The sequence below is a fragment of the Physcomitrium patens genome, chromosome 25 (assembly GCF_059467195.1).
Source record: "Physcomitrium patens ecotype Gransden chromosome 25, ASM5946719v1, whole genome shotgun sequence".
Lineage (NCBI taxonomy): Eukaryota > Viridiplantae > Streptophyta > Bryopsida > Funariales > Funariaceae > Physcomitrium > Physcomitrium patens.
Window position 1 is genome coordinate 1225840 of NC_143434.1, and position 14528 is coordinate 1240367.

At 42.6% G+C, this 14528-nt stretch overlaps 3 protein-coding genes across 6 annotated transcripts; 2 read left to right on the forward strand and 1 right to left on the reverse strand.

Moving 5' to 3' along the window:
- Positions 1–1432: 1432 nt before the first annotated feature.
- LOC112283609 (putative calcium-binding protein CML21) lies at positions 1433–4526 on the reverse strand. 4 transcript variants are annotated; one of them, XM_024522532.3, is made up of 6 exons: positions 4386–4526; positions 4103–4230; positions 3184–3408; positions 2525–2724; positions 2158–2332; positions 1433–2041 (listed from the first exon to the last, which is right to left on the reverse strand). In XM_024522532.3, exons 3-6 carry the CDS (start codon positions 3368–3370, stop codon positions 1914–1916), a joined length of 690 nt encoding a protein of 229 aa, XP_024378300.1. In that variant the 5' UTR covers positions 3371–3408; positions 4103–4230; positions 4386–4526; the 3' UTR covers positions 1433–1913. The 4 variants fall into 4 exon arrangements, with proteins under 4 accessions (XP_024378300.1, XP_024378299.1, XP_024378298.1 ...); XM_024522531.2 differs by lacking the exon at positions 4386–4526 and having other exon boundaries at positions 4103–4265; XM_024522530.3 differs by lacking the exons at positions 4103–4230; positions 4386–4526 and adding an exon at positions 3824–4045.
- LOC112283608 (protein arginine N-methyltransferase 7) lies at positions 4430–10045 on the forward strand. The gene is made up of 15 exons (XM_024522529.3): positions 4430–4652; positions 5137–5302; positions 5477–5705; positions 5911–6036; positions 6149–6304; positions 6664–6782; positions 6906–7012; positions 7191–7468; positions 7672–7905; positions 8085–8158; positions 8316–8409; positions 8541–8690; positions 8930–9004; positions 9235–9334; positions 9573–10045. The coding sequence occupies exons 1-15, from the start codon at positions 4430–4432 to the stop codon at positions 9770–9772; spliced, it is 2331 nt and encodes a 776-aa protein (XP_024378297.1). The 3' UTR covers positions 9773–10045.
- Positions 10046–11463: 1418 nt separating this feature from the next.
- On the forward strand, positions 11464–13770 carry LOC112283685 (photosystem I chlorophyll a/b-binding protein 3-1, chloroplastic). The gene is made up of 4 exons (XM_024522733.3): positions 11464–11633; positions 12492–12605; positions 12724–12785; positions 12923–13770. Exons 1-4 carry the CDS (start codon positions 11469–11471, stop codon positions 13536–13538), a joined length of 957 nt encoding a protein of 318 aa, XP_024378501.1. The 5' UTR covers positions 11464–11468; the 3' UTR covers positions 13539–13770.
- The last annotated feature ends 758 nt before the right edge of the window (positions 13771–14528 follow it).

Genomic DNA, 14528 nt, shown 5'->3' on the forward strand with positions numbered 1-14528 from the left:
GTCTCTGAACGATGTGCATCGTCGCGATGTCCAAGGCACAGAAGACCTCACCATGTCGGAACTCTGAATAGTTCACAAAAGTTCCAATAACTCCCGTTTGCACAGCATGGACGAGTGCAGCAGTACCAAGGAGTCTCTCTCAAGACAATCAAACAACCCGCCAGATTCTATCGACTTTGAGCATTTAAACGTGCACAGGTACTAGGCTTCCACTGGAAATAATCACCAGAACGAACGTAGAGAAGAGACATGATCGAGAGGAGGAAGAATGACAAGTGAAAGAAGTCACCCTCCAAAGTAACTTCAAACTTGAGGACACGAGTAAGTTTGACCTGGTCTGCAAGAATTACTCACTCCAAAAGCTGCAGAAAGAGGTGTGATGGGAGTTTTGATCCTAGAACATACCCAGCTACATACCGTGCAAAAACTCATATTATTCAAACATACACAAAAGCGTGGATCCAGCACTGGTATGGTTCTTTTACAATGGTTGATCTTTACTTTGATACTACTACAAATCCCTTTGTGTATCGTCTTCGAATCCAGAAATGAAACTAATCAACTCATACAAACCTTTAATCCAAAGGCTCAACCTAGCCGGTGATTTCGAAAACTGAGGGATCCTATCGAATTAAGACTCTAGCTGAACGATGCTGACTCTTCAATAATGGATTGCAGGCGTTGGATATAATTTGCACAATAACACAGGCTCATGCTGATGGACTCCTACTTAGAAGGAGAGTACTCCAACGACGATGGTTTAGAGGTCGTTTGTCTGGCATCACGGTGTTTGCAGTTTGAACCGCATGAACGGCCCAATGCGAAGATGCTAGTTACTGCACTCACCCCTCTTCAGCGGAGAACTGAGGCAGCTGGTCGGTCAGTATCTCTAAATCGATACCAGGCAGGCATGCAGAGAGAAAGAAATGGCTCTCAACTAGATGAGGAGAATAGGAACATTTTTTTAAAGAAGAATCAGGCTTGCAGAACGAGGCTCATTTATTAAATGGAACATGCATTTTCAAAAGTTAGATGTTGCCTCATAGAAGCCCAGTCTTTGCCTGAAATGTTAACATGTTAACGTTTGCTGCTTCGAAAAGTACCCGTCCCAGATTTTTGATACTTTTTGAGTAGTGGTAACTTGGTGAGACTGAGGCTGCAACATGACAATGGTTTGCTCGCATGGAGGTGAAGTGAGGACTATTACTTCGCAGTGTCACTCCCTCACTCCCTCATTCATTCATTCTCTCACTCACACTCACTCACACACACAATTTGCCTGCTCCTAGAAAATATATCTATGGCAGAATGTTTGTAATCAATCCACTCTTGGTAAGTCAAGTGCACAGTATTTTGACTGATAACTTGGGTTTTCACGGCTCATCACTCAAGGTGAATACTGGACCCGCTACCCAGAAAATAAAAGTGTAAATAACTGAAACCTTCAAACCTTTGTTCAACGATTCAAGCCGATTATTAAGACAAGCAGTAGCTTTGGGCATAAAGCAAAAAAGCATATAACCTAACCTGGCTATCAGAAAGGACACTAAAGACTCCAACCTGCACAAATGCCAGGCACTGAAATCTGTATCCCATAGAATACATGTCCTAGAATTGATGCACACCAGCTACAACTCTGGCTTGATCAGCTCAAGAGAATAGATCATGCTCGGCTACAAAAGCTCTGAAAAACTGATTTACTCAAAGACAACCAATAAAAAAACTAGAGCCTAGATTCAAGATTCTGAATTCTGAACTTCTTATATACCGGATATGGAATATAGATACAGTATAGACTGCACAGAGACTGTGATACTCCAGCGAAGTTGGTTACATCGCTGATGGACTCATTAACCGTAGTTTGACATCAATAAGCTGTAAATGCTGACTGCAGAATCTCTGAGATAATGTTGTCAAAACGGCAAAGACACGTTGTTGTGCCCTGTTTCTTCTTCGTCGTTCTCAAGTCCTACCCAGTCGGTGAAAGCGAACAAAAACTCCTTGAATGTGATCATACCGTCTTTGTCCCAGTCCATTTCCTCTGAACAGATTGCGACTCACGTACATTTCGTCAGTATCACACTTGCAAGAGAACACACGAGTTTGAATAGAGTGGTGTACGCAATTCAATGGATGATGAAAGTACGAGAAACGGACCAAATCTTTGAACACCAATTCTGTGTCCGTGCCGACCAGATGGCGATGCTTCGTTAATAGCCCAGATCATTTCCTTCTTGCTGACATAGCCGTCTTTATTGCGGTCGAAAAACACAAAAGCTTCAGCAATTTCATCGAAGGTGGCTTCGAGGTCTGGAAGTCCAATCGCTGATTCCTTCATCGGGATTATATACGGTCAAGTCCAACTCCTTAAATCGTATCACTACACCAGATCCACACGAGACAAACTGGCAACGTCGACAAATTTCAACTAGGACGTGAACATGTAAATTTCGGCTGTATTAAGAAAAAAAAGAAAAGAAAACAAGCGTAAATAAAATAGAAGAATTATGACTAAAAAGGATACAACTCCTGTGTGAGTAGGTCTGCCTAGAAGGTAGATAAGCGCTAGTACAACAATAAACTCCTTGAACTGGATTCCGTGACTAGCATCCATGTCACTCTCGTGATGAAATTCCTCAATTTCTTGATCTGAATACTCCACTTGCAACTCCTGTAGACACTGCTTCAACTCCTCCATGTCCAAGGAACCATCCCCATTCTTATCTGGGGACAAGGCCATAAAACATGCACATGAATTAAACTATTCTCCTTCACGTTCAAATCGGTACCCATACCGGGCTGACACCCAGCACGAAACTACTTAGAGCATGCTGGCTCATGAAATTGCAGAGTTGCATAAAAGCCAGCTTTGAACGACCAATGTCTTTTCAGAGGGAAATATAGTCTAAGAAGAGTATCAAGCGTAGCTAGAATGAGATTCTGTCACAGCTCATGTAACCTAATGGGTCAGTCTCGAAATGCATATGCATCCCTTTGGATGTTATAGTCTGGATTATGATGCTATTACATTCAGGTGCATTTTTCTGGTCAAAGGGCTGTGAGGGTATTCACTTGGCTTGAATGAGGACGTGCTAATCAAGTGTAAATCTCGTAGACAGTGAATGATCACCGCAATTGCAGTAAATTTGAAAAGATGTGTTTGTAATGTGGCAGTTTCCAAACCTGCTTTATTGAAAACTTCTCTGACGGCTTCAAATGAGGCGTCAATCTTCGGAAATTTGAGGATGAAAGTGTTAAAAGTTTTAAGAGTCACATTGACCTTCTGTGCCCGCTCTGCCATGGCCTGGACCATCCTCCTCTCAATCTTGGTTAACTGTCCCCTCCGTTCTTGACTTTGAATGAGTCCCATGTTTAACCTGTTCTCGAATAATCGCCAAACCTTGACACCTAATAAATACAACAAGGTAACACTTGTTAGCGGTCCAACTGCACAACTGTGCGCATGTACATCATCTCCTCTATTTATCGTTGAGTTTTTAGAAGATAGTTCCTAATTTCGCTCTAGAAGATTGTTGATATTAAGTTGGACCTTCGCTCAGACATACATCCCAAAATGCTTTGTACACTGGAATAGCTACTTCAAGTTAGGTCAATGAACTCCTTCAAAATCAGCACCAAGCTCCTCCTAAACAATATTCTCTCTAGGTCACCACTCTGTGTTAGAGAGAATCCCAGCAGAGTAATGTACAAATGTGCTGGCATAATGGACACTTCATATTGCAACGCATCCAACGGGGCTTGATAGGAAATTGAGTTCTCCGATCAAGCCAGCCCAACAGAGAAATCAAAGAGATAGCTGTACCGTCCAACACAATCTTTTCCATCTCGACAAAATATTCGTCTGTTCAAAGAGCGCAAACCCGCAAGAAATGAAGAATTGAACGTCGCCCAATCGTTGAACTCCTCAAGTGGCGTGAAATACTAAAAACCACAACCGTTTCCTTTCTCACAACCTATGCCGAACCTTCACAAGCACAAATACGCCTGCCAGCACCCTGCAACCAAATCTGACTATCCCCCCCCCCCCCCCCCCCCCCCCCCCCGCAACAATCTCAATCACGGTAAGAATAAACCCACTTACCTAACAAAGCCCGACAATCTCCACCAGCGCACGCCTTCAGCTAAAGCTCCGGCGGTCTCAGATGTGTAAGAGAGACGAAATTGCCGTATACAGGAGCAAAACACTACAGAGACAAGTCCACAGTAGGCCTGCACAATACACTCAGCATCCCATACAGATGAACAACCAGAAAGCCACCTGGTACCGTGCACTGAAATCAATTTACGGTTCTCTTGGTCTAGGATTCCCTCGTTGGAATGACATAAATATAGACCATCTCTTATTCATCCACGAGCTTTCATACCTGTGCCTGCAGAGGCTCTGTGTCGAAGGAGGGGCGGGGGGGTTATGGTCACACTACATACTGTTTCGGCTTTGCACAGTAATGTATTGGAATGGAGCGGATATCTGAGTGAAGAGTTGTGGAATATTGTAATTGCAATGGAGCAGCTCAAGAATGTGGGGACGTCTCAGAGTCAGGCTCCATCGTCTGCAGTCTTGATGCAGCAATCGCTCAACAAGCTCACTGGCCAGGTGGAATGGATTGTTGTGCGTCAGGACGATCCTGAGGGTACCGCGGATTCTCTTAACTCGTCTTCATGTAGTATTATATTTATATTTCTATTATCTGTTTTCTTTTATCTTTTTATTTTGCTCATGCCGGGGTTACATTCGGATTTCATTTTGCATTTCGGGGGTTTAGAATGTGTCTACAGTCTTATTAATCCAACTTGGCCAGAAGCTTGCGTTTGAGAAATATTCTTGTGGGTGCGAGATGTTCCTTTTTTCTTTGGCTGATAGTTTTTCAGCGACAGCTTTGCACAAGACCTAGACCGTAACTAATAATTGGGAAGTGAATCCTTGCCGGGAACTTAGTTTTTGGGCTTTGACATGTTAATCAAAACCCTAAACTCCCCACGCTTCCGATACCTTCTTTGCCCATATGGGTTATGCGAGGACTCGAATTTCAGTTTTTCTTGGATTACGTATTCATTGTTGTCCTCGTGTGCATTTTTGGAGTAAATGCTCACACTCGGTTGTATGGTTTTATGCAGATGGCGAAGGACAGAACCACTTATTTGGAAGTTCAGCTGAGGAGGTTTCAGAGGCACTCACCATGACTACCTTTCTGGACATGCTAAATGACGCCCCGCGTAACCGTGCATATCGTTTGGCAATTCAGAAGGCTGTGAAAGGCGCCCATCACGTTCTCGACATTGGGTATGCATTACTTTCAAACCACTCCAAACTTGTCGTGCAAAGAATGAGATTGAAGGTATTCTTGTATTTTGATGCGCTCCTGGCTTCTCAATGCCAAGGAACTTCGCTGTAGTGCCAATTATCCTGTTTCTTTTCACCTTGACTAATTCTTTGTACATACGTCAATTGTGGAAGGGCGGGGACAGGACTTCTTTCTATGATGGCATGGCGTTCCATGTGTGAAGAAGGCAGAATCAGTGAAGAAATGGGATCAATCACAGCCTGTGAGTCCTTCCTGCCCATGTTCAAGCTTGCCCGAAAGGTTTTGCGAGCTAACAAAGTCGGAGCAGGTGTGCGTCTGATTCATAAACGGTCTGATGAAATGGAAGTGGGCATTGACATGCATTGTCGTGCAGACGTTCTGGTTAGTTATTGAACTTGAGAAGGGTCTTTCATGAGTTGCCTGAATTGTGTTTGATGTCTATTTTCTTGTTGCAGAGCCAGGAGTCTGCTGGTTAGTGGAAGCTACATGATTTGAGCGAGCTGTTATGCAGCATTCTTGTAGATGCTGCTAGTAAGAGTAGATTAAAAATAAGTACTAATCTGAATGAATGGTATCTGAATGGCAGATCAGTGAAATTCTCGATTCAGAGCTTCTCGGTGAGGGTTTGATACCCTCCCTGCGTCATGCTCATCAAAATCTGCTCACGAAAAATGCCCGCTGTGTGCCCCATACAGCTACCGTCTACGCACAGGTCCATTTACAAATCTTGAAAAGTTTTCCGTCTTAGTTGGGATATTGTCGTTATCCTAAAAACAGCATAGATATTTACCTACTGAGACATTTAGTGGCTCTCTGTGTTGCAGCTTGTGGAGTGTGAGCATTTGTGGAAGTGCCATGACTTACCAGGAGTGGAGTCTCAATTGGTTGATGGCGTGGTTTTGGCTTCACGTGATTATAACCAGTTTCGGGGTAGAGCTGCTGCCATGCATGTGGATCCCTTAGCGAGCGAAATGCAGCTGGTAGACCGAATTCCTTATTTAGTGTCTTAGATTGGTATTAATGTAGGAACTTCGTCTTTATTGTTCTGAAGTTACAGCAAGCAGGTTTGCTAAATCCTCGTGACTAGTTTATTACAGAATTGCTTCTCGCGCTGTTGCTCACGGAAGAGTGTACAAGTTTCATGAGAGTACACTCCCTAGCTTTGCCTCTAGCCTAGTTACCTGATTTTAGTTGGTCGTGTAGTGCCTTGGTTGGAATGAATGATGATTGTCGATATATTATGTTTTGGTTTCTTTGTGTTTTCGACTTGAACTAGGTGTCCCTTAGTTATGTAATCCTAACTTGAGGAGAGACCTTATTGTGTGTCTAAATTTGGCAGCTTTCAGAACCATTTGAAGTTTTCACGTTTGAGCTTTCCAAAGCTCCTGATGAGTCTGGGCAACGTCAACATAGTGTTCTCATCACAAATTCTGGGAGGGCACACGCACTTGTATCTTGGTAAAGTCCTGTGAAAGCATTTGATGCCCACTTGTGATTATTGTTTCTGTGTGTTTTGTAGTTCTCAAAACTCGTTCGTGTCACTTCTATGTATTGCATTTGAATAGTTTGGAAGTCTTGCAGGTGGGTACTTCAGCTTGACATTGAGGGTGAGATATTTTATTCAACAGCGCCCAATTGGATAAAAAATCCATCAGCAAATGTGAAAGCTGAAACTATTCCTCAAACAGGTAGACAGCAATATGGAAGCGTATTATTATAAATTGTATGCTTGAAGCACCCTAATTGAGGCCCTCAGAATAGCCTTCAATTAATTAATTAATATGTAGGGCCTGTCTTTAATTGCTTCATTGCTCTGCTTACTTTTTCTAACTTTTCTTGAACTTGTTGCTTGTATGGGCATATCAGAATGGTGTGAGCACTGGAAGCAGATGGTGTGGATCCTTCCAGGGAAGGGCTTGATGTTGTACTCAGGGAACGAAGTTGTGGTTACAGCCAGCCATGATGCTGTTAGTGTTAGTTACAATGTGACGGACCCTGTAGGGAGCTATATGCACAAGGATGTAGTCCCTAAAGATAACGTTGACTGCCCAGTGTTATTTGAAGCGTCTATGTCACCTGATAGAATTGGAATTCTCGGACATGAGCCGTGGCGAAGATCTGTGAAATCAGCTGTCGAAATTGCTGTAAGATTTTTTCTGTCTTCTTTCATCATCTTGAAAACTGCCTAGAGTTCAGAACAATAATACATGGTGCTCAAAAATATGTCAATCAATTGCTAAATGACGTCATTGGTTAGATGTAATTTATCTGCTTTTGATCAGTTAACACAGGCATATTCAACGCATGTAGTCCAACGTTAATGCCTGGTGTTTGGTGTTTGTTGCAGCTCCGATGTCTAAAGACCTCATTGTGTGTAGTCGTTGACGATAGTTTGCTCGTGACCATGATGGCGGCCTCTGTTCGTGCAAATGTCCAAGTGGTTGCTATGTTTCCTGGGAGTGCTGTTGGTCAAGAATATGTGGATGACATCAGTAGGACCTTGGGACAGAACGTGGCTAACATCAAAGTCATGAACAAGATAGCAACACCCTTATCATTAGAAGTTTTAGGGGTCCGCAAGGTATACTCTTAGAAGTCTCTGATTGGAAATTATTGCTGGCAGAATGAATCCTCATCTTATTTTGTAACTTCACAAATTTGTCAGTCCTGTTACTGACTGCGAATCGGCCAAATTGTAACGTTTGTGTACTTTACAAAAGTATATGTTTAGTTAAAATGGTCTGGGATCTGTTGTGTCAGATTGATTTGCTGATGGCGGAGCCTTACTACACCTCATGCAGCAGGATGCTTCCGTGGCGGTTACTACGTTTTTGGTACTCTTTCAGATGCATCTTCTTCTACCCCTCTGATCTTCTCTGCCAGTTTTTTGTATCAAGTTTAGATATCATCCACGTGATCGGTTGCTTCATTTTTGTTCTGTAGACACATCCTTGTAAGACCTCATGAATTGCATTTTGGATATTCTTTTAGGTACGAGCGAACCCAGCTGTCACCACTCTTATCTGACAACGTGAAGCTAGTCCCATGCCGAGCTTCGTTGCGTGGCGTTGCTGTGCATATGCCAGTACGTTATCAAGCAACAACCATATTGTCACTCGGCTCTAGTATTTGTACCTTCATAACTTTTTCAAAACTTAATAATCGTAGCCTCCTTTTAGCAGGTCATGTTATACACTGTATTGGTTTGTCAAGTAGGACTTATGGAAAAGCCGCCGGTTCATCAAAGATGTGGAAGGATTTGACCATAGGCTGGTAAATAGTGTTTTTGGGGCCTGTGGAGAGCTACCATCATTACACGAGGTCCCCATACTTCCGTTTGCTGTGTGGCAATGCGGACGATATGAGGTGTGTATATTCCATCTTCTTTAATTTACCTTTAATTCTTGAGGAATAAGAATAACAAGGCCGTAGTACCCATTTGCAAGTTTGTCCTACTAGGGATGTCCTAAGAGAACATGTATGTTTTGCTTTTACCAAATCAGAATGCACTGCCAAGTCAAGAGGAGCAGCTTGTGCAACTACTCTGACCAGTCAAGAGTACGATGTTCTTTTTCACGTGATTATAACACAACTTTGATTAACAGGAGCTGACAGATGTATTCACTGTGATTGAATTCGACTTCTCGTATCCACTACGAACTATGGAAGGCGTCATAGAGGTACTGTTGTCTTCCTTGTTCTTGGGGGTGTGATAAGTGTTCCAGCTAAAATGTATTTGACCTTGTAATGTTGGTAATATCAATCAGTATTTAGTGGAAGACATTACATTTAAGAACATGTGTTGATTTGAAATTTGTTTGACCCCAAATTTCATTTCGTCAATCAGCGTCACCTAGTGATGAAGTTTTAAGATTGATCATGGTTATGTTTGTACATTTTGGCTATTCAGGCTGCAGTACAGAGAGCCGGTCAGTGCCATGGGATTGTCTTGTGGATGGATTGGAGTCTAGATCCAGAAGGCAGTTATGTACTATCCACTGGACCAGCAGGTATGATCCTGAATCTGCATATCGTACCCTTAAAAGTTTTCCTAAGAATCTCTACTGTGTTTGTTGCACACACAGCACGATACAGTTGAGGTTGAAGTGTGATCATACTCTTTATACGATGTTGGCTGTATTAAATACATACTAGCTGCCCCATGCGGTATTAAGCGAAGCATAGTTTTAGATTCACGGTCTTAAGGTCTTTGGTGATTTTTGACTGGGGTCTGAATATCCACTTCAGGTGGAAGACCGACATATTGGAAGCAAGGAGTGAAGCTTCTTCGCTCTCCTGTCGAGGTTGGTGTCAAAGGACTCCAGCTACAATCGACCCTTTCACCATCCGACTCTTCGAATGAGCTACCAGTAAACAGCGTTGTGGAAGTAACAGGACATTTTGATTCTCGCACTGGGGATCTCAAAGTGACCACATTTTTTGCTTGATCTTTAGCATGTCAACAAATTTTTAAGGAATGGGAGAGTCGGAACCAAGTGGGTTGGTTGTAAACCTGATGCTGGCCCTCAATTTGTTTACCTCAGAAAATAAGCACGGTAGTTTGAGGACAACTCCTGATATGACAACTCCAGAACTGCAACGTCAGCGATGTATTTCTCTCGCTGGACTCTTATACCCGCCTGCACGTGTAAAATCATTTTAAAGACAATTCACAAGTGTATTATATTGTATCACACAAGTAACACATAGCTTACTTCATATATTTAGTCCACGTTTGTTGTCACTCTTTACCTCCATTTCAGCTCCCCTGCACACAGTCCACATTTTCCTACCCTAACATTTTTACATTCAATACCCTACATTCTACTTCATGGATTTTGTGCGTGGCATTGGGGAGGCTTTTTGTAAACATCACAGCAATAGAGGGTACTATTGGAGAGCTTGCTAATTGCTTTTGGATTATCGTGTTGCTGATTCAAGACGTAATTCTCCTGTGAATTTCCCTTAGTTATGAAGTTGCATATTATTCAGAGTTTGCCTTATCCAACACCATGGCTTGTTAAATTGATTTATTCATCCTTACATCTAATTAGTTGCAATCTTTACTGTCATGTGATATTTCATGATTTTATTTTAGATTATATTTCTAATTATTGTCTTTTTCAAATATTATAAAAATCAAAAAATACTTTCTATATTTGATTGGTCTAACCTTGTGCATTAAAGTGATTTTTTAATTTACTCAATAATTGTTTGCATATAACTATTATTGAAAGATTGGACACATGATTATTTGCTTTTTTCCATTGTAGAAAGTTGTTAATTTTAAACAATTAACACCTGTTACAATGCGTTTTGTGTTTTAATATTTGGTAAATATATTTTTAATACTTTGTGGACAACAAATAATACAAGAATTCAATAAATTGCTTAGATACAGAGTTTCCAATTTTTGTAACATCAAGAATTATGCCAATAAAATAAAATAGAATATTTTTACTGTTAGCTTTTTTATTTTAAATAATTATTTCTTTGAAGTCTAGTATGCAAAATAAGTTTGATGAAAAAATAAAAACTAAAATATATATATATATATATATATATATATATATATATATATAAAGAGAAAAAAAGAGAGATTTCAAACTTAAAATCTTTTATCCTATTGTGGATTTCATTTCAAAAAGAAGAACAAATGACATAAATATAGAATTTTAGGACTATATTAAACCTTCTAATTTACTCTACATAATTTTGAAAAAAAAGTAAAAGAATATGAATTTTCTTAAAAAAAAATAAAAATTAATTATTATTTAGAAGTTAATTAAAGAGATTTTTTTTATAACTTTTTAAATAATTATTATCAGAAAATTTATGTCGTTGGAGTTCTCATCCCCGACCCGTGAGTTAACACGGATGAGAGAATGATAATATTGAGATTCATCCATCTATGCTTCCCGCGTCCAGCGTGGCACCATTCCCCGGGAAGGGTGCCCATAGGGCGATCCCCAGCCGGGTGCGAGATCTGGCCCGAGGCCGGGGATTGGACGTGCAACTTACAATATCCGATGCCAAAGCGTATGTGTGGCTGTGGCCACTCTCGTGGCTCGCTCCGGCTGGGACCGGCACGCCCCCAATCTGCTGTTGCTCTCCCACTTCATCTCTGCAGCTTCAAATCCCCCCATGCTAGTTTCCTCGCTAAAGCCGAAGCTGCGCAGTCTACTCATTTTCCAAGCCTGTGAACGCGAGGCCTGTGGGAGTCTGCGCGCGTGTTTTGCAATGGCGACTAGAATGGCGGCAGGAAGTGCCGTGTCCTCGTTCGCTGCCAAAGTTTCCTCCAGTTCCCTCGTAAGCCCCACCCGTTCTCTCACCCTCTTGCTTGATTCAGTAACTGAGTGCGTCAGTCATGTGTTCCTTGGTTTGGGGTCTGCATGCTGGGAGTATCCATGCTTAGGAACGCAGTAAGGGTTCGCTTTGCGCACATTTGCTTGTCTCTGTTCATTCTCACTGGCCTACAGCGGCAGCACTGGATGATCCATTATTGGTTAGCAGACATATTTACAGTGTGTGGTAACTTTCGGAATCCCTGTGCGGGGATGGAGGACTGGCTGCAAGGCAAATTGTGACCTTTCTGTCTCCCTTAGAATTCTGGTTCAGGAATTTGGATTCTGCAATCCATTTAAGTGCATTGTCCACGTTGCCGTCCATGGAAAGAGCGCAACTCGCGCTGCAAAGCGTGGTGACTAGTAAAAGGGGGTAAGAAATTTGTACACATCACGGGAAGATAATGGTCGTTTTACGAATTTAAATTACACTGTGAGAGTGGGAGACACTACCACAGCAATGGAGCTGTGATTAACAATCGATTCATTAAATCTTTTTCCACTTCTAGTTTTTTTACGGTTTACTCACACTCGAGTAGACTTGTTCTAAGATCGTTAGAATTTTCCAATGAAAGCTACACACGGTCAATAGAAATCCCAACCTTAATGATACACCTAAGTGCAATGTTCCATAAATGCTGTTGTCTGATTTATTACGCCAGTTTCCACCACGTCTCCCCTAGCAGATACTCCTTGTTACACCTGATCATCAGCACAAATGTCCTTCTGTCTGGAGCGTGTATGATGATGGTGATGTTAAGTTTAGTCAGTCAAAACATGTTCCTTGCCCGCTGACGATGTATTATTACCCTGGTCTGTGCAGGAGGGGAAGAGAAGCTCTGTATTTGGTACCAACTTGGCATGCACTCTCAATGTCACGTTGAAGGCCTCATCCTCTGCCAAGACTGTCGTCACCAAGGCCCAGCTTAGCCCCACTGTAAGGTCTACGCAGCTTAACTTGAATGTAACTATTATCATGAAACTCTTTATTCAGCAAGGTCCCCTTTGCAGATTATCAACTATTCAATCACAGTGGGATTTTTCATCTCATGTAGGGTGGGAGCCAGAGGAACCTGATCTTTGCCTCCAAGCAAAGCCTGTCTTACCTTGATGGCACGTGAGTAAATCTGCCACTCAGTGCCCTACAGGGGATTTTCCAGCCCATGCACATCCCAGCTGATTGTTCAACTTACATGCGTGCTTGATTACCGTCCAGTAGCACCCTAATGTGCTCGTCTGTGGGTTCCGATGCAGCTTGCCCGGCGACTATGGGTTTGATCCGTTGGGCCTGATGGACCCCGAGGGTGCCGGTGGCTTCATCGACCCCCAGTGGCTCCCATACGCCGAGATCATCAACGGGCGGTTCGCCATGCTGGGAGCGGCCGGTGCCATCGCACCTGAGGTGCTGGGGAGAATCGGGCTGATCCCGCAGGAGACCGCCATCCCGTGGTTCCAGAGCGGCGTGATCCCGCCCGTGGGCAACTACAGCTACTGGGCCGACCCGTATACGCTGTTCGTGCTGGAGATGGCGTTGATGGGATTCGCGGAGCACCGACGCGCGCAGGACTACTACAAGCCCGGATCGATGGGCAAGCAGTACTTTTTGGGGCTGGAGAAGTTTTTGGGAGGATCGGGCAACCCGGCGTACCCAGGAGGGCCCATCTTCAACTTCTTGGGATTCGGGAAGAACGAGAAGGAGTTGCAGGAGCTGAAGGTGAAGGAGGTCAAGAACGGGCGGTTGGCGATGATGGCGGTGTTGGGGTACTTCACCCAGGCCATCTTCACAGGCGTGGGCCCGTTCCAGAACCTACTGGACCACTTGGCGGACCCCGTGCACAACAACGTGCTGACGAACCTGAAGATCCACTAGAGTGTAGGCAGGAGCTACAGAACAGGATAGAATCCTTGTAACATGGTTGCGTGTGGAGGTGTGATCTGCTCCGGAATCTGTCGAAATTGTTGCCAAAGGCTTAGGAATGTAAATGCATTTCGAGTTGGCAAGCAAATTTGGCTCAAGCTGTAGAATGGGCATTGTGTACATTTTACTGGGACGAGAATGCCTCATGCTGAGAGGAATGAAACAGTTTGTACTTGTGCCGCGATATCTTGTTGTCTGTGTCGCTCTTTCCGATAATGTATAACTTTCATGTATATCCTTATGGGTGTTTCCTGATTAAAATTGGTAAATAAGAGGCGTGATTCCGCTTCATTCAGAGGTTGAATATTTTGCTATATAACTTGAATGTATCCTCTCCCACATCTTGGAATCATCTATTTGATAATGGACAATGTACTTCATTTATCATACAGTATCTCAAATCATTGACATGAGACTACTCTCTTACTTACTGAAAATACGCTGTTGGAACGTGTGAGAAATTCTTCTTACCATGAACTGTAAACACGTCTTCATTTTGAATGTCCCTTACAATACGTCAAGGCACTATAATCTGACAAATTGTCACTCTACGAACTATCTTCACCATGTAACATGTTCACCTATCAGATGAACAATTTATGCATGTGAAAACTGCAGTGCCCCTTGTGAATTCAAATGCTACTGCTCACCAATATGATTTGCACAAAAATACAAGCGAAGGTACCCTACAAATGTAATACAGTCTTTGCTGTTACACATGGGTGAAAAGATGTCAACCTTGGAATGCTCTTTGTTTGTTTCTTCCATGTGGTTTGGACAGCTATGGTCTTCTACAATTGAGAGATATTTTACTATATGCTCTATGTTTTAGCCAACATATGCAAGCATGGATGTTTGTGTGAAGGAGTTTTTTAAAAAATAAGTGTTATCTAGAATGTAAGGGTTTAAGTTGATTTGATTTGGTTTTATTTTTTGACACGG

Excerpts from the sequence above, each read along its gene's own strand:
- LOC112283609 (XM_024522530.3), bottom strand. The coding sequence starts at position 3,845 with ATGGAAAAGATTGTGTTGGACG. Across the intron at positions 3,409-3,823 it reads GGAAAAGATTGTGTTGGACG|GTGTCAAGGTTTGGCGATTA; the intron begins GTACAGCTATCT and ends TGTATTTATTAG. Across the intron at positions 2,333-2,524 it reads GACCTACTCACACAGGAGTT|GAATCAGCGATTGGACTTCC; the intron begins GTATCCTTTTTA and ends ATCCCGATGAAG.
- LOC112283608 (XM_024522529.3), top strand. The coding sequence starts at position 4,430 with ATGGTCACACTACATACTGTTTCGGCTTTGCACAGTAATGTATTGGAA. Across the intron at positions 8,691-8,929 it reads GGCAATGCGGACGATATGAG|GAGCTGACAGATGTATTCAC; the intron begins GTGTGTATATTC and ends TTTGATTAACAG. Across the intron at positions 9,005-9,234 it reads CTATGGAAGGCGTCATAGAG|GCTGCAGTACAGAGAGCCGG; the intron begins GTACTGTTGTCT and ends TTGGCTATTCAG.
- LOC112283685 (XM_024522733.3), top strand. The coding sequence starts at position 11,469 with ATGCTAGTTTCCTCGCTAAAGCCGAAGCTGCGCAGTCTACTCATTTTC. Across the intron at positions 11,634-12,491 it reads AAGTTTCCTCCAGTTCCCTC|GAGGGGAAGAGAAGCTCTGT; the intron begins GTAAGCCCCACC and ends TGGTCTGTGCAG. Across the intron at positions 12,786-12,922 it reads CTGTCTTACCTTGATGGCAC|CTTGCCCGGCGACTATGGGT; the intron begins GTGAGTAAATCT and ends GTTCCGATGCAG.